Consider the following 24,977-nt stretch of genomic DNA (forward strand, 5'->3'; position numbering starts at 1 on the left):
GGTGCTGAAACGACAGCGGGCGCTTTTCACTCGACTGTGAACTGAACTAGGGCGAGTTCTCTTGGGCGGGAAAGCATGCTTCGAAATATTTAATGCTGTTCAAATTGCTGTATGACACCTAGCAAAGCAGTTCATAAGTGATAGAGCCATCATGACACCCGAATGCTGCACTCAAAGTGAACCCATTTTACCTTGAATAAATAATGGACTAGAGACGTTTGCGACTGAGGAGGCCATTTTAAAACATTTTGAAGAAATGAATACATAAGGCTTATGTCACAACCATAAAGCTACTGATGCAGTACTTTCATAAATCCGGTGTTTTACTGGTGTCTCTCTACAACTCAGACCAATGCGTTTTCTCTCATGGTTCAAGATGAATTCCCAAATCAAAACCAACCATCACCTCCCATCCCTCTCTTACAGTACCCCATGGAACGCTTTGGACGATCACAGATCCATACAGCAGCAGGTGAAGGATTCTCAACAGTGTCAGTTGAATATGAATGTTGCAGCATGCACTGTCCCGCCCTCCCTGATGATCCAGTTGCATGCATTTGCATTCAAAATAAGCTTTCAAAATCAAAGTAGCAATCCGTCTTGATTATATAAACATTTTGTATTTTCCATTCCTGACAATCAAATACTGTTGTGTCAACAAAGTTACAAAACTTACTTTCTCTCTACAGTATACGGTATAGCCTTGAGCCATCATTGATTAAATGCATCACATGCTGTGGTGGGCCAAATAGAAAATAATAGCTTGATACCGTCTTCTCCGTGGACGTTTCTTTTGTCAATAAAGTCAATATTGTGGATTAATCGGTTATTAGAAACCGAAATAACACCATTTATCTTCCCCGGTCTATTGGCCTGGCTATGTGACGGTTGTATAGGCTACAAAACGTCCTAACGTACATCTTCAAAAAGCTGGAATTGTAATGTTAATGTAGAAACCTACCAATTCCCCTGCGATTCCCCGTGCTATGAACGACAATTCGTTAATATTGTTTTGTATTGTTTTCTTTGTTGTTGCACATTTAAGAGGTTTAATTGTTGCTCATTTGTCATCCTGTGTGTAAATGTCTATTCATGTAGAGCAGGCCTATATGACTGTATTAAAAACAATGATATTAAATGAATAACAACAGCAATTTAACTATCTAGCAATACCTGTTTTATAAAGGAGACCAACAAATATGTTACATTTACAACCTGTTATTTGACTATTCGGAACAAGCCTCCCACATACCTTAACTTCAGGCTGGCTCATCCGAAGGCAGCGAGAGGCAGATATGAAAACATTCAATCGAAGAGGAAAAAGGAGGACACGTCATTGGTTTATTAGCCTATTCCTGGGAACGGTTTCTGACCCATTCGGTTTCAAGCGGTGTTGTCTCGGTGACACTTTGGATCTCCTCCGCCTTGGACATTGTTAGATAAGGGATCCTATACACTGATTTAGCCCGCCTACCATGTTACCCGCCCACTTTACTGGAAATAATCAACAATTATGTATATTGTGAATGCACACGGTTTTCTGCTCCGGGGTCTTCCCCCGTCCGCTGTCTGTGAGAAGGGCGGCGCGACTGGTAGCTGCGCAGGTGGACCCGTAGCGCAGCAGGCAGCTTCATCGCCCGGCTTCACATTAAGGCGTTTAACCCTTACATTACAGGACTAAGGACCTGCAATCTTATTCGCCACAATACACCATGTTGTTTTCCACAAAAATAGCCCCACATGGAGTACCAACTCCTTCCCAATTCATCCAGACAGATATAATGTAACTGCACTGAATTCTATCATGTAAACCCCCCTCATTCTCGTCGTGCTTCAAAGCCTATTTGTTGTAATGTGTGCACTTAGCCATATGGGTAAGGCTATGATGATGTGCAGCTCATTCAGGGCATTTGGTCTTGAGAGACAAGCAACACAAGCAAGTAATTTAGATACATTATTTATTATTCAGAGATATACAGTACAAGTGATATAGTTTGAATGTAAAAACAATACTGAACAAAAAAACGATAAATAAAAACATGAAACTGATTTGTATTGAGTGCAGTCAGTGTCAGGAGGATGTAAGAGGAAGTCATGTCCTAGCCTGGTCCCAGAACTGGTTGTGCTGTCTTGCCAACTCCTAATGTCATTGTCATGCCAAACATGGCTATACAGCACAAACAGATCTGGGACCAGGCTAATCATGTCCTAGTTCTAGTGCAGGATGCAGGAGTCAGAGGTTAGGGGTCGTTATCCTAGTGCAGAGTCTTGAGTCTGTAGCGGACCTCCAGGTCTCCGTCGGGCTGGAGCATCCCGAAACCATAGCGACTGGGATTGACCGGAGGGACGATGGCCGTTGGGTCGCACAGCTCCAGGTCCAGCCGGGAGAGGACCATGAACACAAACCTGAGAATCACATAGAAGGAGAGTAAGGTTAGTTAGGTCAATCCTCTTGGACCCCATTGGGAGTGTAGGACGTCTAGCATGGCTCTGGAGGCACGAAGAACACTAGCTAGCAGAAAAAGAATGACAGTTGACCTCATATTATAGAACCGTCTGTAACAATATCAATCACCCAGCATGCATTGAAAGGGTTAAAGAATAACGTGCACAATGCCTGCAGAAATCAATCTGGATGTAGTCGGCCATGTAATACTACACTATTTGCATATCACACATATGGTAAAGCCTAGAGGTTGCGAGCACATACCGTACGTGTACAGCTGTTCTACCATCTTCCCATGTGTAATAAAGATAATCTAACGTTTTACCTAATGATATATAAGGAGGGCATTTGCACAACATGTTTCACAACAGCACACAACAAAACTCCAGAGACATATTGAGCAACCAACTGATACCAATCACGACCACACCCAGAGACTGATGGCGGACTAAGCACTCACACAAAAATGTCAAGACATGAAAGCACCCTAGCCACACGAACTGACCACTGGTGTAAAGAACAACATTCCATGAATATCGCAAGCACCCAGACACGAATTACCAGAAATACACACACACACACACACACACACACACACACACACACACACACACACACACACACACACACACACACACACACACACACACACACACACACTTAGGTGTGTTGGACTCCGAGGACAAAGGACACTGCCAAGGGCCAATGGGAAGTCGACACCACCTGGAGAGTGGACCGTCCCTCCACTCATCGACCAGTCAGGAGAGCGGACCTACTAGACTCAACGTCAACACACTGTTATTTCATTGTATAAATTGGATGTACACTATGTTTCGGGGCTCTCTTCTGCTAGTTCCCTATGAGCTAAACGAAGGAGTCCGTGCACGCTTTGCCAAATATCTTTGTCTCATAATAAACTGCCTTACTATAAACTGAATCCACCCGGTCCAACGTCTTGACTTGGTCTCCTTCTCAAATAACTAATCATCAACACATGTTATCATCTGGCCTCTCACTCTCACTGTGGATAACTAGGATTTTACCTTTGAACTACCGATAAGACACTGACATCAGCACTTTGGGATTTTCTTCAAGGACCCTCTAACCCTCTACTGCTGTACATACAGTACATACCAGATGAGGCTAGTGTTGACCTAGTCAAGGGCTTTATGATCCGTTGACGATTGGAATCAGGTGTGCTAGCTCGAGAATAGTTCAAATACATGGAATGGCTGGGCCGCCCCCGAGGCGAGGTTTGAAAACCACCGCCTTAGGCTATGTTTGTAGCGTGTCGTATAGCATATGAAACAACTAAGAAAATCCACTTCTCAGATTAGCCCTTTATCTATATTGATCGTTCTGTCTGCTTAGCTGTTCTGATGTATGGCATCTCTATTGAGTTAAAATGTTGGCTTGAATTATTGAAATGGCCGTTAACGACTGTGAGTGTGTGCTACAGTAATGGTACGTGTCTCAGAGGACGGGCTCATTGTAATGGCTGGAATGGAATCAATGGAACGGAGTCCAACCGGGGTTTCCATGTGTTTGATGCGTTTGGTACCATTCCATGGATTCCATTCCAGCCATGGCAATAAGCCCATCCTCCTATAGCTCCTCCCACCAGGAGATGTTTGGAAGCAACTGGCCTAAGGCAGCGATCTTCAGGTGATTGTAAATGCCTCGTGAATCATTAATACCTTGTTAATGAACTGATTCATCGGGGGGGGGGGGGGGGGGGGGGGGACGATGTATGAACAACGCGGGGCGGCTTAGATGTACTTAGGTGAGAGGTAGCCTAATTGTGCTGTTTTGCCAACTCCTATGGTCATTGTCACGTGACAATAACAACAGAAGTGGGCAAGACAACACAATCAGAAGTGGGACCAGGCTATGGGTGAGGGGAAACAGGTGGAGAATGTCATGTCACACTCACTGTTTGATGCCACTGACTGCAAAGTGTCTCCCCACACACATGTTGTCGCCTGCACCCCATGGCATGGTGTAATACTTTAGTCTCTCCCCGCCCTTATAGAACTTCTTCTTCTCTGTCCCGTCTGCATTTAGGAAGCGGTCATATTGAAATGTCTGTAAAGCAGAGAAGAAGGAAAAAAAAACAAGTTATTGTGATAGATAGATGCCACGGTACATTAAGTAGCTCCAGTGATGCTGCATGCAAACGCACACGCACACACACACACACACACACACACACACACACACACACACACACACACACACACACACACACACACACACACACACACACACACACACACACACACACACACACACACACACACACACAAATTACAGCCTTTAACCAGCTAATCCCCATGGGATCTCCTTTCTTAGCTCTTTAACCTTTCCACCATGTAATCCTGGAGCCATTTAAACACTGCGTAGTACAACACTGTGTATGAGACATGCACTCACACCAGATGAGGCTGGTGGAAGGAGCTATAGAAGGACGGGCTCTTTGTAATGGCTGGAATGGATTGAATGGAACGGTATCAAACACATACGGAAACCACATGTTTGACTCTGTTCTGTCGATTCCATTCCAGCCATTACATTACAATGAGCCCACCTATAGCGTCATTCTATTCGAATCATTCTATTAGGGTAATTCTAATCGAATCATTCTATTAGAGTAATTCTATGGGAGTCGTTCTATTAGAGTCATTGTATTAGAGTCATTGTATTAGAGTCATTGTATTAGAGTCATTGTATTAGAGTCATTCTATTAGAGTCATTCTATTAGAGTCATTCTATTAGAGTCATTCTATTTGAGTCATTCTATTTGAGTCATTCTATTTGAGTCATTCTATTAGAGTCATTGTATTGGAGTCATTCTATTAGAGTCATTCTATTAGAGTCATTCTATTAGATTCATTGTATTAGAGTCATTCTATTAGAGTCATTGTATTAGAGTCATTCTATTAGAGTCATTCTATTAGAGTCATTCTATTAGAGTCATTGTATTTGAGTCATTCTATTAGAGTCATTGAATTAGCTCAGCAGACAAAGCCTGATTCAGTAGTATTATACTCAGTACTCAGTACTCAGTACTATACTCAGAAACACTTTCACCCTCACCATGTTTGTGTATTTTATAATAGTTATTTTTTTATTTAACCTTTATTGAACAAGACAAGTCAGTTAAGAAAAACATTATTTTCCAATGACAGTATTGACTTTAGTAATTCAACAGATTGCTGTAATGTATTGTATTGAGAGGTTGTTTCAATTTGGTGACATATGTTCATGCCAAGGATCATTTAGCTATTTGTTATGGAATTTGGAAATATAAAAAATATATATAAAACAACTTTTGGACCATACAAACACATTGAATAACAGATTCACTACATGGAACAATAGATAGTCCCCCAAAAATGATCCACAGGAAGTTTGTTCTGAAGTGTCTGTCCTATACAGTGCATTCAGAAAGTATTCAAACCCCTTGACTTTTTCCACATTTTCTTACGTTACAGCCTTATTCTAAAATTGATTAAATTAAATGTTTTCCTCATCAATCGACACACTATACCCCATAATGACAGAGCAAAAACAGTTTCTTTTTAAATGTTTGCAAATGTATTAAAAATAAAAAACAGAAATAACTTGTTTACATAACTATTCCAACCCTTTGCTACGAGACTCAAAATTGAGCTCAGTTACATCCTGTTTCCATTAATCATCCTTGAGATGTTTCTACAACCTGATTGGAGTCCCTCTGTGGTAAATTCAATTGATTGGACATGATTTGGAAAGGCACACACCTGTCTATATAAGGTCCCACAGTTGACAGTGCATGTCAGTGCAAAAACCAATCCATGAGGTCGAATGAATTGTCCGTAGAGCTCCGAGACAGGATTGTGTATAGGCAAAGATCTATGGAAGGTTACCAAAACATTTCTGCAGTATTGAATGTCCCTAAGAACACAGTGGCCTCCATCATTCTTACATGGAAGAAATTTGGAACCACCAAGACTATTCCTGGAGCTGGTCAACCCGGCAAACTGAGCAATCGGGGAGAAGGGCCTTGGTCAGGGAGTTGACCAAGAACCCGATGGTCACTCTGACAAAGCTCCAGAGTTCCTCTGTGGAGATGGAAGAACCTTCCAGAAGGACAACCATCTCTGAAGTACTCCACCAATCAGGCTTTTATGGTAGAGTGGCCAGACGGAAGCCACTCCTCAGTAAAAGGCACATGACAAGCCCCTTGGAGTTGAAGCATGGTGGTGGCAGCATCATGCTGTGGGGATGTTTTTCAGTGGCAGAGACTAGTAAAGAGACTAGTCAGGATCGAAGGAAAGATGAACGGAGCAAAGTACAGAGAGATCCTTGAGGACCTCAGACTGGGGCGAAGGTTCATCTTCCAACAGGACAACAACCCTAAGTACACAGCCAAGACAACACAGGTGTGGCTTTTTGACGAGTCTCTAAATGTCCTTGAATGGCCCAGCCAGAGCCCGGAAATGAACATCTCTGGATAGGCCTGAAATTAGCTGTGCAGCGACGCTCCCCATCCAACCTGACAGAGCTTGAGAGGATCTGCAGAGAAGAATGGGAGAAACTCCCCAAATAAAGCAGTGCCAAGCTTGTAGCATCATACACAAGAAGACTTGAGGCTGTAATCTCTGCCAAAGGTGCTTCAACAAAGTAATGAGTATAGGGTCTGAATACTTATGTAAATGTAATATTCCAGTTTTTTTTTGCAAAACTTGTTTTTGCTTTGTCATTGTGGGGTATTTTGTGTAGATTGTTGAGGGAAAAACTATTGAATCCATTTCTGAATAAGGCTGTAACATAACAAATGGCTTCCTGCCATCCAGGACCTCTATACCTGTCCGCATATATAAAATTGTACCGTAACTTCCTGTTTCTATCACAGCCGTCTTGATTTTTTTATGTGTTTGCTCGCATCAAAACTTTGGATGGAAACGTGGTTAGTGTAGCACAAAAAATAGCAAAGTAGAACAAAATCACACGATAAAAAATAAATAAATAAATAAGAATAACAGGAGAAAGTAAGTAAGCCATAAACAGGGTCAGTTACAGAGTCAGTTCCAATACCATATTGACAATGTGCAGGGATACTGGAGTGATAGAGGTAGATATGTATAGGGGTCAGGTGACTAGGCATCATGATATATAATAAACAGAGCAGCAGCATCCTAAATTATGAATGTATGCGAGTGTGCGTGTGTGTGTAGAGTCAGTATAAATGTGTGTGCATGTTATGTTTGTGTTGGAGTGTCAGTGTGCATGAGTGTGTATAGTCCTGTGAGTGTGCATAGAGACAGTTCACAAATAAAAATACAATGGTCAATTGTGTGGCCATTTTGTTAGCTAATTAGCAATCTTATGGCTTGGGATAGAAGCTGTTCAGGAGCCTGTTGGTGTCAGACTTCCTGTGCGGAAGCAGAGAGAACAGTCTATGGCTTGTAGGCACACATTCGTAAAAGCCTTTGTCCTAGGTGCTGGATTAGACTGAACAGTAATCTGAAACCAAAATAAATCTGTACACTGGCCGGTGTTCTGTTTATTCAGACAATATTTCAACACCAACGGGGTCTTTGTCAGGTAACAGTATTGTGTTGTATTACCTGTGGATTGTGGTGTATCTGGGGGTCCATCTGAGGGCTGAGGAAGGGGAAGATACACACCCGGTCCCCCTGTCTGAGGTGGTACGCCTGTCCACTGGCCAGACGAAGGGTCTTGTCCTGGACCACCTCTCTGGTGATGAGGGCAGCAGCGGTCAGACGCAGTGTCTCACTCAGAACACTGTCTGTGATTGGAGGGAGGGGCAATAAGTATGATGTCAGAGGGGTGGGCTGCCGGGTGCACGTGAATAACCCTGTGAATAATCATTCACCTTCAATAATCATAATCATTACCCTTGTCCCAGATCTGTTTGTGTTGTAAAGCCAACTCCAATGGTTGACAACAGGTCAACATCCACAAGGTCGCAGGGCCAGACGGATTACCAGGACGTGTACTTCGAGCATATGCTGACCAACTGGCAATTGTCTTCACTGACATTTTTAACCTCTCCCTGCCTGAGTCTGTAATACCAACATGTTTCAAGCAGACCACCATAGTCCCTGTGCCCAAGAACACTAAGGTAACCTGCATAAACAACTACCGGCCCATAGCATTCACGTCTGTAGCCATGAAGTGCTTTGAAAGGCTGGTCATGGCTCAAATTAACACCATTTTCCCAGAAAACCTAGACCCACTCCAATTTGCATACCACCCCAACAGATCCACAGATGGCGCAATCTCTACTGCACTCCACACTGCCCTTTCACACCTGGACAAAAGGAAAACCTATGTGAGAATGCTATTCGTTGCTCAGCGTTCAACACCATACTGCCCTCAAAGCTCATCACTAAGCTAAGGACCCTGAGACTAAACACCTCCCTCTGCAACTGGATCCTGGACTTCCTGACAGGCCGCCCCCAGGTGGTAAGGGTAGGTAACAACATATCCTCCACGCTGATCCTCAATACGGGGGCCCCTCAGGGGTGCCTGCTCAGTCCCATGCTGTAATTCCTGTTCACTCATGACTGCACGGCCAGGCACGACTCCAACACCATCATTAAGTTTGCCGATGACACAACAGTGGTAGGCCTGATCACCGACAACGACGAGAAAGCCTATAAGGGAGGAGGTCAGAGACCTGACCGTGTGGTGCAAGGACAACAACCTATCCCTCAACGTGATCAAGACAAAGATGATTATTGTGGACTACAGGAAAAGGAGGGCCGAGCACGCCCCCATTCGAATCGTCAGGGCTGTAGTGGAGAAGGTTGAGAGCTTCAAATTCCTTGGCGTCCACATCACCAACAAACTAACATGGTCCAAGCACACCTAGACAGTCGTAAAGAGGGCACGACAAACCTATTACCCCTCAGGAGACTGAAAAGATTTGGCATGGGTCCTCAGATCCTCAAAAGGTTCTTCAGCCCCACCATCGAGAGCATCCTGACGGGTTGCATCACTGCCTGGTATGGCAATTGCTTGGCCTCCGACCACAAGGCACTACAGAGGGTAGTGCGTACGGTCCAGTACATCACTGAGGCCAAGCTTCCTGCCATCCAGGACCTCTATACCAGGCGGTGTCAGAGCAAGGCCCTAAGATTTGTCAAAGACTCCAGCCACCCTAGTCATAGACTGTTCTCTCTGCTACAGCATGGCAAGCGGTACCAGAGCACCAAGTCTTGGTCCAAGAGGCTTCTGAACAGCTTCTACCCCCAAGCCATAAGTCCCCTGAACATCTAATCAAATGGCTACCCAGACTATTTGCAGTACCCCCCCCTCTTTTACACTGCAGCTACTCTCTGTTATTATCTATTCATAGTCACCTTAATAACTCTACCTACATGTACATATTACCTCAAATACCTCGACTAACCAGTGCCCCTGCACATTGACTCTGCACCGGTACCCCCTGTATATTGCCTCGCTATTGTTATTTTACTGCTGCTCTATAATTATTTGATATTTTTCTTTTTTTTTTTCTTTTTTTGTTAAAACTGCATTGTTGGTTAAAGGCTTGTAAGTAAGCATTTCACTGTCAGGTCTACGCCTGTTGTATTCGGCGCATGTGCCAAAAAACGTATGATTTGATTTCAAACCATAGGTATGTCCTTCTGGAATGCAATGGATCACAATAATAGGTTCTAATATCACCCTGTGGCAAGCAAACTTGAACCTTATTCAACCACAGCTAAAAAAAACAATATTTATCAATCTTTACTCATTTAGCTCTCTGAATCTTTCCTTTTTTCACTTTGTTATTCCACACAGTTCAGACGAGCTTCAGTTCAATATTTCACTGCAATATTTCACTGCATGTCTTGGCTGGACAGGCAGAACCCTGAGAGCCCTGAGAGCCCTGAGAACCCTGAGATTCCCTGAGGTGGAAGAGAGTGTGAGTGAATAATAGAGGAGGTTGCTTGGGCTCTTACCAAACACAGGTGTGCTGTGGTGCTCCAGTGTGTCCAGAGGGTGTCGCTGTAGAGCGCCGTCCTCCTGTAGACGCAGGCCTCTGATCTCCTTCCTCACAGCTCTCATGGCCTCGGGGTGCGTGAGCAGGAAACTCAGAAGCCAGAAGGCAGCAGGCCCAGCGTTACCCTGGAATGGGACAACACAACATAGACCCACAGTCAGTCCAGAAATGGTTTCGCAGTTACAGAGTATGTAGTGTAAGTTATAGCTCTACCGTAAGACAAATCCAACACAATGCTCACTCTCAGTCCGTCAAAGACAGTGAACGCATTACCGAGCATGACGAGGTAGATACCTTGCAGTTATAGACAAATCCACAACAGGTACTGTACAGTGTGATCACGCTACAAGAAGCCTCCTGGGGGAAAATGGAAGCGGGTTTAGATACATCTAAATCTCTCTTTTATGTCTTTCTTTCAGTCTCACTTTACTTTTATTTTCTCTATTTTTAAATTTTTTAATATCCCGCCCTGCATCATGATATTGCTGTACTGTACTGTAGTGATCTGAGTAGCCATCAGAGCCAGCTGTCAGGGCTGTGTAGACAGGGCTGAGACGTCTGTCTGAACCTGTCAGCCAGTAATTGCTGTGGGCTCAGGGAGCTTCTCTCCTCACCCCCCTTCGCAGGCTAGGTCTTCACCGATCCACTGACAACCAGGGTTAATGCAAGATGAAGACCAGGTCCAATGGTTCTCTGATTGACTCACTGGCCTGTCCCGTCACAGATCCGTTACGACAGACACTAGGCTACACAAACTGTGTGAGGCTTCATCTCTTGTTGTCCCAGTTTGCTGTAGGGGTTACAGTCGAAGTGTTGCAGTGGAAATAGTCATTTCAAATGCTGCACGTTCCTACCAACACCGTATAGTGTTTTCATCAGATTGAGACACTTTGAATTGCCATTGAATTCACTGTTAGACGTGTACACAGTAAGGATCTTTACCTCCTCCTCCACTCCTCTGAGTGTGTATTCATACACTGTGTACTGGTGTAGTTGTGTTGAAAGCAGAGCCGCAGTCAGGTGTGTGATGGACTGAATGTGACACAGGCTCCCTGGGGTCCATCATAGGCATATTGACATTGGACTGGAGCCTCACTGACAGGCTGGTTCAGAGATTCACTGAACTGTGGAACTGACCTCCACCCCAATCCCCAACAACACACACAGAGCCAGAAACATAAAGCTCTCATAACTTTCTTGCAGTATCTAGCGATTGTGTCTGTTGTATGAGAGTATGTTGTGTGTAGACAGCACGGAACTAAACATCTGCGATGTAAAAATTGCATTTGGCATGTTTGACTTCAGTGACATCTCTGATTCACTCAGTATTGTATTGTTACTGAGGAATCCTACAGTACCTCTGTACGAATGGTGGTGACAGAGACAACAACCAGAAGATATTCTCCGTGGCACTTCCTTATACTCCTCAGTTTTAATATGTTTCAGTGGTGATTGGCTCTGTCTGATTGTCTGTGACTGGAACAGTGAGTCTCTGTTCCAGAAAAGACATTAATAAGCAGGGAACAGTGATGCTAAGGGACTAGCTGTCCTCTCCTATCTCAGCCTGGCAGGTGAGCCAAGGTCCCCAGAGGGAGAGGCTCCGTCTTGGCGAAGGACTCTCTACCCACTCCCCTGGTCTGAGTGGGCCGACTAGGCCTCCAGTGCTCCAGGCTGAAAGTAGCAGCCAAAGTCCCAGAGAGAGAGCAGAGAAGGCCTGGTACAGATGACACCTGTGGCTCTATTCTTTTCTGAGGCTGATGGTGAAGGCAGGTACCAGACAGACAGACATTACACTAGCTCCCCCATCTGGCCACACAGTGCAACAGCAGCTCATTCATAACAATTTGCTGAGATTGGTTTGAGATAGGAGGCCACAACGAGCCTGCTATTAAACCGCCTCTGGAGCTCATAAATATAGAGTTAGATAATACTTAATTGCTGTGATCTATATTGGATTTTGACATCAATATTCATTGATGTCTATTACAGATGATACATCTAAATCAGTGGAGGCTGCTAAGGGGAGGACGGCTCATGAAATGGCCGGACCGGAGCAATGGAATGGCATCAAACACATGGAAACGATGTGTTTCATGTATTTGATAGCATACCACTTCCTTCTAAATCGTCCTACAGTTTGTGAACTGTAGGCCTAACGTTTGATCTAATTCTGAAATTAGACAGGTTGGTTTGGGCGACCCGCCAACTCTTCTGTTATCTTCTGGAATGTGTGGACCCATTGTCCCAGATCAGTTTACACAGAACTCCAAACAAGCCCAGGTGCCATGAAAACGCATTCATAGAAACTCATGTCACATTCCTAACAATCATTACTTCTCACATAATGACATACCGAGTCAACTGTGCCAACAAGGAAGTCATGAGTCACTGAGAGAGAAGAATCCTGTGAACTTATTCATGCCAGGGCCACAGGTCTCAAAGAGGACACAGGAAGAGAAGGTATGAGAGTGACATCCAGGTGTGGCAGAACACTGTGAAAGCATTGACCTTGGTTCTCCGTAATTTTGTGTGTGTGTGTGTGTGTGTGTGTGTGTGTGTGTGTGTGTGTGTGTGTGTGTGTGTGTGTGTGTGTGTGTGTGTGTGTGTGTGTGTGTGTGCGTGCGTGCGTGCATGTGTATGCTCTTGCATGCTCTTACATGCTCCTGTATCTGTGCATGTGAGTGTGTGTTCTTGTCTTTCCCACTCACCTGGGTGGCCCAGAGCTGAAGCAGCATGGCTCTTCTCTGCATCTCCGTGTCCACTCCTTCCGTCTGTAGATGGCTGAGGTAACTCTGCTGCCAAGACCTACTCTCTGACCCCTTTCCTCTGCTCAGCCACGCTGGGGACAGCAGCTCCCACAGTCTCTCCTGGGACAGACCTGCTGCCCTCTTCTCCTCTAGCAACATAGAGAGAGAGACAGGTTAGAGAGGCAAGATCACCCAGAGAGAGACAGGTACACTCTTAGAAAAAAAGGGTTCCAAAAGGCTTCTTCAGCTGTCCCCATAGGAGAACCATTTTTTATTCTAGTTAGAACCCTTTTTGGTTCCAGGTACCTGGAAGCTGGAGTGGCTTCTACCTGGAACTAAATGGGTTCTAGATAGCACCAGAGTGACAGGTACACCGAGACACAGGCACACACAGAGACATGCACATGAACACAGAGAAACAGGTACAGAGAGACAGAAACATATTGTATGAATAGATCCATTCTGTATTGATATAAGTGATGTACGACCACGTGCATTAGATGAAACTCGGTAAACGTGTATATGTACCTTGCTTGAGGGTTGAACGTGCCAGTTTTGCGAGAAGACCATCAAACGTGCGGAACTCTTTGTAGACAGTAGCGAGTGCGGTGACGTCGTTGCTGTTCTCTGCACCGAACAGTGTGAGATACCCAGCCCTACGAGGACAGAAAGAAGCATTAACTCTAGAGTAAGAGTACGTCTTCCCTCTTGTGTAAGAGTTATGCAATTTGCTCCAGGTGTGATACTGTCATTTGTGCCTAAATCAACCCCCGGGCCAGTGACCCAGAGAAATGTCTGATGGAACCTGAAGAGCAGGATGACTGTTAAACACACGAACAGTAGCTGTCCAGTCCAGACAGAATTTGGTTCTGGGTTCTGGCTCTTACCTGAAGAGCAAGCTGTAACAGAGGCTGAAGAGACCATTCTGCCTCCAGTCTGCTGGACTACAGCTCCTCTCCTCATCCCGTAGCTGTGTCTGGAGGTGGAGGTGCATGGTGCTGCTTAATCTGGCCAGGCTAGGGCCCTGGAAGTGCCTGGACAGGGATTTTATGGAGAGGTCGAATTATTGCCACAACATGTTACCTCAGGGAATGAAATGAATTTGCATGTAATCTATTCTGGTGGAAAATTAGGTCTCATTACAATACCATATACAGTAATAGAAAATAGTAGAATAGAAACGGTATGGTCCTTGACAAGGACAGGTAGATGCAGCGGAATTGGATTAAGATGGTGTGTGTGTGGACAGGTGTGGATGTGTGTGAGGTCAGGCGCGAGGTCATGTGGATACAGGTCTAGAACACCTACTGTTCCATCCAGGCCCTCTCTGTGTCTGGGTTGTGATTGGGTAGTCTCAGGCTGAAGATCCTTTGCATCAGGACCTGGGCGTAGCGACTGAAGTCCAGAGAGACTTTGTCATCGAGGAGCGTGTCATAGGAGTTAGGATCCAGCAGCACAGTGATGTAACCACCACAAACACGCACCTGGGAGACATTACTTGAAACGTTAAAGCCACGGCCATGTCTGTACACGTCTGTCGTAGTCACATTACACATTGCAAGTGTTTGAGGTTGTTTGAGAAAGCGAAATGAATAGTGAGTAGGAGATGCACATAGCACTACTCTACAGAGACAAAAGAAGCTTTTGAAAAATAACCTATCCAGGTTCACAGCAACCCTTTCTGTCACAGTCACAAAGACATAAAGAATGTGTTGAAGATTGATGAGGTACTCGGGTACAGATACAGTATACGATCGGCTGCTAGAATCTTGACTTAGAACTAAAGAAATTGATCATATTACTCCAGTGCTAGCCTCTCTACACTGGCTTCCTGTTAAGGCAAGGGCTGATTTCAAGGTTCTACTGCTAACCTACAAAGCATTACATGGGCTTGCTCCTACCTATCCGATTTGGTCCTGCCGTACATACCTACACGTACGCTACGGTCATAAGACGCAGGCCTCCTTACTGTTCCTAGAATTTCTAAGCAAACAGCTGGAGGCAGGGCTTTCTCCTATAGAGCTCCATTTTTATGGAATGGGCTGCCTACCCATGTGAGAGACGCAGACTTGGTCTCAACCTTTAAGTCTTTATTGAAGACTCATCTCTTCAGTAGGTCATATGATTGAGTGTAGTCTGGCCCAGGAGTGTGAAGGTGACGGAAAGGCACTGGAGCAATGAACCGCCCTTGCTGTCTCTGCCTGGCCGGTTCCCCTCTCTCCACTGGGATTCTCTGCCTCTAACCCTATTATGGGGGCTGAGTCACTGGCTTACTGGTGCTCTTCCATGCCGCCCCTAGGAGGGGTGCGTCACTTGAGTGGGTTGAGTCACTAACGTGATCTTCCTGTCCGGGTTGGTGCCCCCCCCTTGGGTTGTGCCGTGAAGGAGATCTTTGTGGGCTATACTCGGCCTTGTCTCAGGATGGTAAGTTGGTGGTTGAAGATATCCTTCTAGTGGTGTGGGGGTTGTGCTTTGGGAAAGTGGTTGGGGTTATATCCTGCCTGTTTGGCCCTGTCCAGGGTATCGTCGGATGGGGCCACAGTGTCTCCTGACCCCTCCTGTCTCAGCCTCCAGTATTTATGCTGCAGTGGTTTATGTGTCGGTGGGCTAGGGTCAGTCTGTTATATCTGGAGTATTTCTCCTGTCTTATCCGGTGTCCTGTGTGAATTTAAGTATGCTCTCTCTAATTCTCTCTTTCTTTCTTTCTTTCTTTCTTTCTTTCTTTCTTTCTTTCTTTCTTTCTTTCTTTCTTTCTTTCTTTCTTTCTTTCTTTCTTTCTTTCTTTCTTTCTTTCTTTCTTTCTTTCTTTCTTTCTTTCTTTCTTTCTTTCTTTCTTTCTTTCTTTCTTTCTTTCTTTATTTCTCTCTCTCTATCGAAGGACCTGAGCCCTAGGACCATGCCTCAGGACTACCTGGCCTGATGACTCCTTGCTGTCCCCAGTTCACCTGGTCGTGCTGCTGCTCCATTTTCAACTGTTCTGCCTGTGGCTATGGAACCCTGACCTTTTCACCAGATGTGCTACCTGTCCCAGACCTGCTGTTTTCAACTCTCTAGAGACAGCAGGAGCGGTAGAGATACTCTGAATGATTGGCTATGAAAAGCCAACTGACATTTACTCCTGAGGTGCTGACCTGTTGCACCCTCGACAACCACTGTGATTATTATTATTTGACCCTGCTGGCCATCTATGAAAGTTTGAACATCTTGGCCTTGTTCTGTTATAGTCTCCACCCGGCACAGCCAGAAGAGGACTGGCCACCCCTCATAGCCTGGTTCCTCTCTAGGTTTCTTCCTAGGTTCTGGCCTTTCTAGTGAGTTTTTCCTAGCCACCGTGCTTCTACACCTGCATTGTTTGCTGTTTGGGGTTTTAGGCTGGGTTTCTGTACAGCACTTTGTGACATCAGTTGATGTAAGAAGGGCTTTATAAATACATTTGATTGATTGATCTTAATTTGATCACCCTGTTGCAGACAAACTTTCTTGCGATGCAGAATTGTTTTAACTTGTAGTGTATTTGAGGTTTAAAAAGGCTTGTAATTTCCACTTTGAAATTTTGGACTTGTGTTTGTTTCCCTTTGGAAAAATCTATCTACCCCTACAAAAATGTCCATGAATTATAATTCACATAATTTACATTTCCTGTTGCTGCAGGGATATTTTTCTGCTTTAGCAAACTGGCTTGTACACAAAAATGCATAGAGAACTCCTACCGTAAAAATGTCACCATGTTTTTGTTTCATCCGTGTTAGAAACTTTGCAGCATCTTTTCCAAACTCCAGGGCATGACCCAGCCACGGAATGAAGCCTTTGTCTAACGGTGGTTCATTTTTCTGTCTGGTAGAAACAGACAGATAGACAGCAGACAGACAGACAGTTGTCAACCAAGATTAACACTGTTCAATAGAAGGAGTTAAATCACTTCATCTCCCACACTAAACCAACTGGTTGTTGCGCTACAGTTGGCATAAGGACATGCCCTAAAGCAGTCAACCGTGTGAGCTGATGTATACAGACATACAGTAGGCTAGTAATACACCTTGGAAATAGGAAATAGGGCATAACCAATGTGTGCCTTATAAGAAATGGTCTGCGTTTGAATGGTTTGAATGGTCTAGGGAAAGGTTATATGAAGAATTGGATAATCCAGGTTAATGGTCTAGCCTGCACGTTCAGCGATGTTGTATGTTCAGTAAGGCATTTTTTACCCTGACATTTTTTTCATTAATTGATTTCTGTATAGAAAGTATATTTCTTTGTAAATTATGAAGTAAACAATATGTGAGACATTGGTTCATCTTTTCACCACAATGTTCAATATCAGAGAGAGAAACTAAATTATAGCAAACGACATTGACTTCATCCTTGAAATATTGTACGCTATCCTTTTTAAACTCAAATAACGTCATTGATTTACAATGTCTTGTTTTACAATCCAAATGAAACGGAAATACGAAGAACATTTACCTTGAACGGGAAGAGTAAAGAATGACGAGAGCGAGCAGACCATTGAGCAGTAAAAATATAGTCCATAACATTTTACCCGTTAAAGAGAGAGCTTGACAGTGAAATGAGTTCCTCTGGAGCTGTTGGCTTTATTGTCAAGTGGCTGCCCTACAGTAGTTCAGAGGTGTGGGTTGGAAATGGGTGTGGTTTGGGACAGGTGTGTGTCATGTTAGATTCTCTCTGTCACAGAACAGACACTGGAGCTCTGCCAATAAGTTTTCTGCATGACAAAAAGGGAACTGAAATTAAAATCTCGAGAAGAGTTTCTCAATAACATTTTTTTTTTGTATATTTGAATATTTTTTAAGAAGGCTTTGGTCCTTCTCTGCAGTTCTTCCTAACAGAAGAGTTCCTTGAATTAAGCATCTCCACACTTCAGTGTGTGGAAAAAAGGGAATTCAAAGTCCTCTATGAGTGTTTCTCAATCATTTTCTTTATGAAATCCCAGTTAGTCCTATAATTATTAGCCTTTGGTCTTTCTATTGAGCTTGTTCCTGATAATGAAACTACCCAATCGGAAACATCTCTCCTCTGTTGACGTATTCTGTTGAATAGGCTACATATAGTACATAGTCTCATTCGGTCATCAGAGTAAGAGCATTCCATTAGAATGAGAAAACCTAAGTAAATGGACTCTTTTTACTGTTGTAGAGTTCTTGTAAAGACATGCCTCATTCTCTACTCGACTGTTTACCTTTTTTTTCCCCACCCTCATTTTCAGCAATTCATCTTTGCAGCAAGGATTTCCACTGTCTTGAGAACAGAGTTATTTCCTGTCAGTTATTTCCTGTCTGTTTGACAAATGGATGTTTATTTCATTCACACCTTGTTGATGATTAAGCTGGCATTGAACACCACACCAACCACAGGCGTTTATTTGGGTCACATGCATGTTGATTAAACTGACATCCCACACAAAATGGAACTCGCACTGTTTAAATTACGCAATAATGAATTTCCCCTGAAAGTTTTACCACAACAGCTATTCACCATAGAAACGTACCTACAGGTGTAGAATCTTAATTTGAGCCAGTTTGCTACAGCAGGAAAATGATCCTGCAACAACATGAAATGTGAAATAATTAATGGACATTTTTGTGTAGGGGTTAATACATTTTTCTTAAGGACAAATCAAGCCTGGAATTTTAAAGTGGAAATGACAATCGTTAGAAGCCTTTTTCAACCTTGAATACAAGTTTGCATTTCCTGCAATGCAGGAACATTCCAAGAAACAAAATAGTGATCAAATTAATTTACATCTGTAGTTTCACATCCCTAATACACTTGCAGGTTTGTGACAAATTTATATCTGTTTACATATAGGCCTAATCCTGCTAACTACTCAGCAGTATAAACATGGACACATCTACTCAACTCAAACACACATATAAATGAGTTTGAATATGTGAAAACCAACATTATTTACATAGAGTGGGCGAAATCCTCTTTAGACTCCTTGGCTGAGGTTCTGCATTCTGCTGAGTGTACTGTGGTGTGTACTGTGGTATGTACTGTGGTATGTTCTGCCACTGCCATGTGTGCTGTGTGCATTTGTCATGCAGAAGTTCCCACATAAAGCATATTCTGTGAGTGTATTCTCCCCTCAGCAGAGGGCTGACTGATAATGGCTGGCCATATGTAGGCACGTACAGCACTGACATACAGTAGGGCACTGTGAAATGACTTGCTTTTTATACACATCAATAATTTCCCCAGATCAATATCAGGAAATCAATTACATACGAGGATGAAAAACATGTGTATGTTAAAGACTACTGTATGTAGAGGGAAGTAAGGGATTCATACATAGCCTAAACCTATAACAAGGCAGGGACTTAGACATGTAATAATACGATGATATAATAGAGTCTACTATTGCCACAAGACAACACCCAATTCCTTTGTTCTTTGGCGCAATCACAGCAAAAGCTGACATTGCAAAAAGTACACTGGGATTATAAAATGTTATATTTTTAGAACTTCTTATTTTTGGAACATCTTCAAACAGTCGAGTCAATGAAGCACTAATACAATAGGGAGAGCTATTTAAAATGTAACCGAGTTGACTTTGAGGCTGGTTGCCACTGAGGCATATTATTACACTTTGCTAAGAGGCCCTGTGGAGATTCTGAGATAACACTGTCAGTGAAAAAGAATGCTACTGTCACTCAATGGGGTTATGTGCAGTCATGGAAGGGGTGGACTCATAAGAGTAGCACATGTGTCTGTGTCTGCAGTGAACCGTCGCTGTTCAACGTAGTGTGTTTGGTGTAATGTGCATTGTGCACACGGTATTCAACTCTGAACATAGCCCAGCAAGAGGAGGTTACTATACACCTAGTAAAATGTATACGCCCAGCAAATGTTCGTCAATCTGCTGTTTTATCATTGTTTTCATTGTGTCCTAAGCTTAATATTTCCTACGAGGAAATCCAAGTAATAAAGTTATCACTACAAAATCTTGTTTGAAAAGTTATTGACTACAATCTCAATAATACTGTGGCTAGATCAGCATCAAATCAGTGCTACAGTAAAGTCAATGTAAACGTGACAGATTCCACCCCATACTGAAAGGAGAGGAGACAAATTACAGTAATGTGTCTTGAAGAAACATTGACATTGTCATAGTTTTTTGACCTAAAGTGATCTATATTCATTATCTGGCAGTGTTTCAGTTGTCTAATCTATCACTGTGTTACTTTCCCAGGGGTCAGTTCAGGGTCAGTCATTAAAGGCCTGGGTGTCTCTCCTCCACTAATGGCCCATCTCAGGGGTCAAAGGTTGTCATATTACCAGAGCCTGGCTGTGTTTGAAAAAATTACTAGCTGTCAAATCCTTGCTTCACCTGTCCTTGTTGTTGTCTGCTCCTGAGCAAGGCAGTTAATCCACTGTTCCCCGGGCGCTGAAGACGTGGATGTTGGCAGCCCCCCGCACCTCTCTGATCCAGAGGGGTTGTTGTGTTAAATGTGGAAGACACATTTCAGTTGAATACATTCAGTTGGACAACTGACTAGGTACTCCCCTTTCCCTTTCCCTTTCCCTTGTTCCCTAAATCCAGGCTGTATCACAACCGGGCGTAATTGGGAGTCCCATAGGGCGGCACACAACTGGCCCAGCATCGTCCGGGTTTGGCCGGTGTAGGCCGTCATTGTAAATAACAATTTGTTCTTAACTGACTTGCTTAGTTAAATAAAGGTTATTAAATGTAAAAAATAGAAAATACAAAAACAAATATATATATAATTATAATTTTTTTTTAAATCTCACCTCCCTCTCAAAGCTCATTGGTGGAGAGTCATACCTAATGTAAAAGTAAAGATACCTTAATAGAAAATGACTCAAGTAAAAGTGAAAGTCACCCAGTAAAATACTACTTAAGTAAAAGTCTAAAAGTATTTTGTTTTAAATATACTTAATTATCAAATGCAAATGGAATAGCTAATATGTACTTAAGTATCAAAAGTAAAAGTAAAAGTATAAATCATTTCAACTTTCTTATATTAAACAAACCAGCACAATTTTTAAAATATTTTTTATTGACAAACACCCAGGGGCACACTCCAACACAATTTACATTTAGTGAGTCTGCCAGATCAAAGGCAGTAGTGATGACCAGGGATGTTCTCTTGATAAGTGTTTGAATTGGTTAACATTTACATTTTAGTCATTTAGCAGATGCTCTTATCCAGAGTGACTTATACTAGTGAATACTTTCATTTCATGCATTTTGTTTTTGTACTGGCCCCCCGTGGGAATCAAACCCACAACCCTGGCGTTGCAAACACCATGCTCTACCAACTGAGCCACAGGGATACTTTTGGGTGTCAAGGAAAATGTATGGAGTAAAAAGCACATTATTTTCTTTTGGAATGTAGGGAAGTAAAAGTAAAAGTTGCTAAAAATACAAATAGTAAAGAAAAGTACAGATACCCCCTAAAAAACAACTTAAGTAGTGAATTAAAGTATTTTTACTTAAGTACTTTACATCACTGGTCTTAAAACACTTATTACAGTAGAGGTTGACCAGCATTGCTCGTAAAGAGGCCCATGAATGAATAAATTACTCAGAATGCGTCCCAAATGGCACCCTAATCCCAATAGTGCACTATGTTTGACCAGAGTCCTATGGGTCATGGTTAAAGGTACTGTAGTGCACAAAATAGGGAATAGGTTGCCTTTTGGATGCAGCCACTGAATGGGAAATAGACAATGGAGCCTTGTTGGGCCTCAAGAACAGCGATGATGCTATCGTTTCCCAGGCTCCTTCACTGCAATGCCTTTGGGATCAGAGTCGAGTTAGAAGAGTTTGGGGCTACCCCCGGTTTTGAAAAGAGAAGATTCTCCTTCAAGAGTCACAAAAATGGTATTTGCAAATGCATGGTGATACATCTTGCATCTTGGCTAAGTTCAAAGTTCAGTTGATGGCTGCCACAGGCCAATATCGGGTTCCAAGTGTCTGAAAGAATGCTCTTCTAAAAATACCACTCTGGAACCATATGAGTTCATATAGTATACAGTGCCACTGTCAACGTAGCATTCTGATTTTGCTCCTTTCTTTTGCTGTGAAACCCTTCAGTGCACTACTGTTTATTTTGGATGATATTAAAAATAAGACTTAAAAAAATAAAAAAATATTGTCATTTAGCAGACACTCTTATCCAGAGCGACTTACAAGGAGCGATTATAGGGTTAAGTGCTTTGCTTAAGGGCACATCGACAGAGCCTTGGCAGCTCAGCGATTCTAACCAGCAACCTTTCAGTTACTGGCCCAACGCTCTAACCGCTAGGCTACCTGCCGCCTACTGTGAATACCTTTACCTGGAGTAAAATGTTATATCATGCAGGAATACAATTCTAGCAAACTCCACATATTATCAGTAGACACAAACCTTCAGACAATACAAATATGTTAAACATGTCTGTACACATGTATCCACATTTGATCCTGTGCACGAGGTTTTGACAATCAGCAACGGTCAAAAAAAGAACACCTCATGACACAGAATTGGGAGAGTGCAAAGTAATCTTGCATTACTGGTAAATCTAATCTTCAAACTCTGTCTTTAGAATGAAGGCTATGAAGAAATGTGAGTCATACAGCCACAATGACTCTCCCTGAAGGCTCATGCTTGGCTTGCTGAATAATACCTTCCAGCAGAGAGACAAGAAAAACCTTCAATCTTTCCGTTTAGTCATAGCAATAATAATAACATGAATTCTGTGTCATTGACAATGTTTGTTATGTTATGACTGCCAAGGCTGTTGAATTATGAAACACACAAATATTATCCAACATTAAAACAATGTTGATATTATAATTAGCCTACAACAGTATAGCTAGGTCTTCTGTTATGAGGGTTGTATTCAGAGGGCTGCATTGAGGTCTATAAAGCAGCCTGCAAATGTAGGTATTTTGTGCCATCATTTCCAGGTCACCAGTGTCTGTGCTATGATGTGCCTCTTTCAATCTCATCATTTTAAAGATCTGTCACCATATATCAGCAACACTTCTAAATTGCTATGTCACCACGTGCATAACCACTGTACTGTAACGACCCTTTGCATGTGTGTAAGCGTGGGAGTGTGTGTGTGAGGGGAGGGGTGTGTGGGAGGAGTCTGAGACCACTTTCGCATCCAACTCTTGCTGCAGCAGACAGAGACCTCGCAAGAAAAAGGGTGGCTGGAAAGGCGTATGGAAAAATCGCACGATGCAATTCTTGCTCATGCACCCCACTGCAAGGCAGTGTTTATATCGAAACATATAATTGACCAAATGTAGTAAATGCGGATTCTTCATATTTTGTTGTTGTTGAGAGATTCAAAAATGTTATGTTGAGGAAAGAGGGGAGTTGTCCAGATCTGTTTTGCACTTTTAACCAGTTCAACGTCGCCTTGATCGCTGGGCAACCTCAAGTGCATTTTGAGACCCTGGAAATCTCTGAAACGCATGTAGCCCTCCCTGCTTCACGCATTTGACGGTCTTTGCCGAAGAGATTTGTAGGCTAGGATACTTTGTGGTGTCGCGAGGCGTATAGGTTTCCATCATCTATCCCTAAAGAATAATGTCATCTCATACGAGATTCAAGAAGGACAAGGAGATTATTGGGGATTACGAGACTCAAGTGAAAGGTTGGTATTTTCTAATCTAATTGTTTGTGTTTTGATGGTCTTCAATTCAAAATGCTTGAAAACAGCTCTTCATTCAAAATGCTTGAAATTCGACCTCGAACCATGAAAAACTGCAAAGCTCTCATTTAAAACCCCAAAAGTAGGGTACGATTATGTCAGATCGTGATGTGCATGTTCAAATACTTTTTTAGCTGGCCAAAGTATTATATTGCCTGCAAAAAAAAGGGGAATTAAGAATTTTCTATGCACTGCAAAAATGAACGTGGACCAGAATGACGTGCTCTCTCTACTATTTATTGTTTCTGCTGTGAGGAATCACCATATTCAGAGAATGATTTAGATTTATTTGCAAATAATTGTTTTTAAACAACACAAAAAACAGTAACAGTATGCAAATCAGGGAGCCAAATGAACGGCTCTTTATGTGATTCACCAAAAAGATCCGTTCTTTCGCGAACGACCCATCGCTAGAGTAGACACTTGCATAACTTGCAATTCGAGAGTGAACAACATTGATGGCTTTTAGTTTATCTTGAACAGAAGCATTTCTTATGCGAATATTTTGGGCCGTTTTTTTGTGAATGTACATGGTCAAGAGTACCCAGTAGCCAGATAAACATACATTTCCAACAGATAACTCTTATTCAACATAATTTGGGTAAAATATCCGCACAATGCACTTTACGTGAGTAGGTCTACTAATGTATGGATACTTCAGATATTCCGACAGAATAGTGAAAATGCATAACACCACATTATGCAGCATTAACATGTTAAACAATATGTGGCGAAAGTTATTGTGAATGTATCCTCAACAAGGGAAAGATTATAACGTGTGAGAGAGGTTAAGGACAGAAGCAAGGCTCATTCAGATAGCTAGTCTCTCAAGCCAAGGCCAGGTTGTCTTCATTTTAGAGAATGTGATACATTGAGATAGGCTGCCCAATTCTGATATATTTTCCACTAACTGATATTTTGACCAATCTAATCAGGTCGATAGGAGCCGTTGTGATTGCTGCGTTCATAACCAAGCGGGACGGTGGTAATTACCAGCTGTGACGTCGTAATTACCAGTTGGATGCATTCAAGTGCTTTGAACTCGTTGAGAAACGCCAATTGTCAACAAGTCCCG

The 24,977-nt window shown here is 42.9% G+C and overlaps 3 protein-coding genes across 4 annotated transcripts in view; 1 reads left to right on the forward strand and 2 right to left on the reverse strand.

Moving 5' to 3' along the window:
• The window catches only part of LOC106565338 (potassium voltage-gated channel subfamily B member 1), a 69,067-nt gene extending 67,469 nt beyond the window's left edge, over positions 1-1,598 (reverse strand). The window contains exon 1 of the mRNA XM_014132333.3: positions 1,253-1,598. The gene's annotated coding sequence lies outside the window, so the exon portion shown is untranslated. The remainder of the gene's footprint in view (positions 1-1,252) is intronic.
• Positions 1,599-1,941: 343 nt separating this feature from the next.
• ptgis (prostaglandin I2 (prostacyclin) synthase) lies at positions 1,942-17,851 on the reverse strand. The gene is made up of 10 exons (XM_014132335.3): positions 17,678-17,851; positions 16,924-17,047; positions 14,522-14,697; positions 14,101-14,247; positions 13,742-13,869; positions 13,175-13,362; positions 10,426-10,591; positions 8,059-8,240; positions 4,380-4,531; positions 1,942-2,406 (listed from the first exon to the last, which is right to left on the reverse strand). Exons 1-10 carry the CDS (start codon positions 17,746-17,748, stop codon positions 2,256-2,258), a joined length of 1,485 nt encoding a protein of 494 aa, XP_013987810.1. The 5' UTR covers positions 17,749-17,851; the 3' UTR covers positions 1,942-2,255.
• A 5,506-nt stretch (positions 17,852-23,357) lies between these two features.
• The window catches only part of LOC106565341 (SLIT-ROBO Rho GTPase-activating protein 3), a 78,180-nt gene continuing 76,560 nt past the window's right edge, over positions 23,358-24,977 (forward strand). For both annotated transcript variants that reach the window (XM_014132336.3, XM_014132337.3), the window contains exon 1: positions 23,358-23,845. In XM_014132336.3, the coding sequence (XP_013987811.1) occupies positions 23,779-23,845 (67 nt within the window). In that variant the 5' untranslated portion in view covers positions 23,358-23,778. The remainder of the gene's footprint in view (positions 23,846-24,977) is intronic.

This window comes from Salmo salar, chromosome 12, assembly GCF_965601325.2.
Source record: "Salmo salar chromosome 12, fSalSal1, whole genome shotgun sequence".
Lineage (NCBI taxonomy): Eukaryota > Metazoa > Chordata > Actinopteri > Salmoniformes > Salmonidae > Salmo > Salmo salar.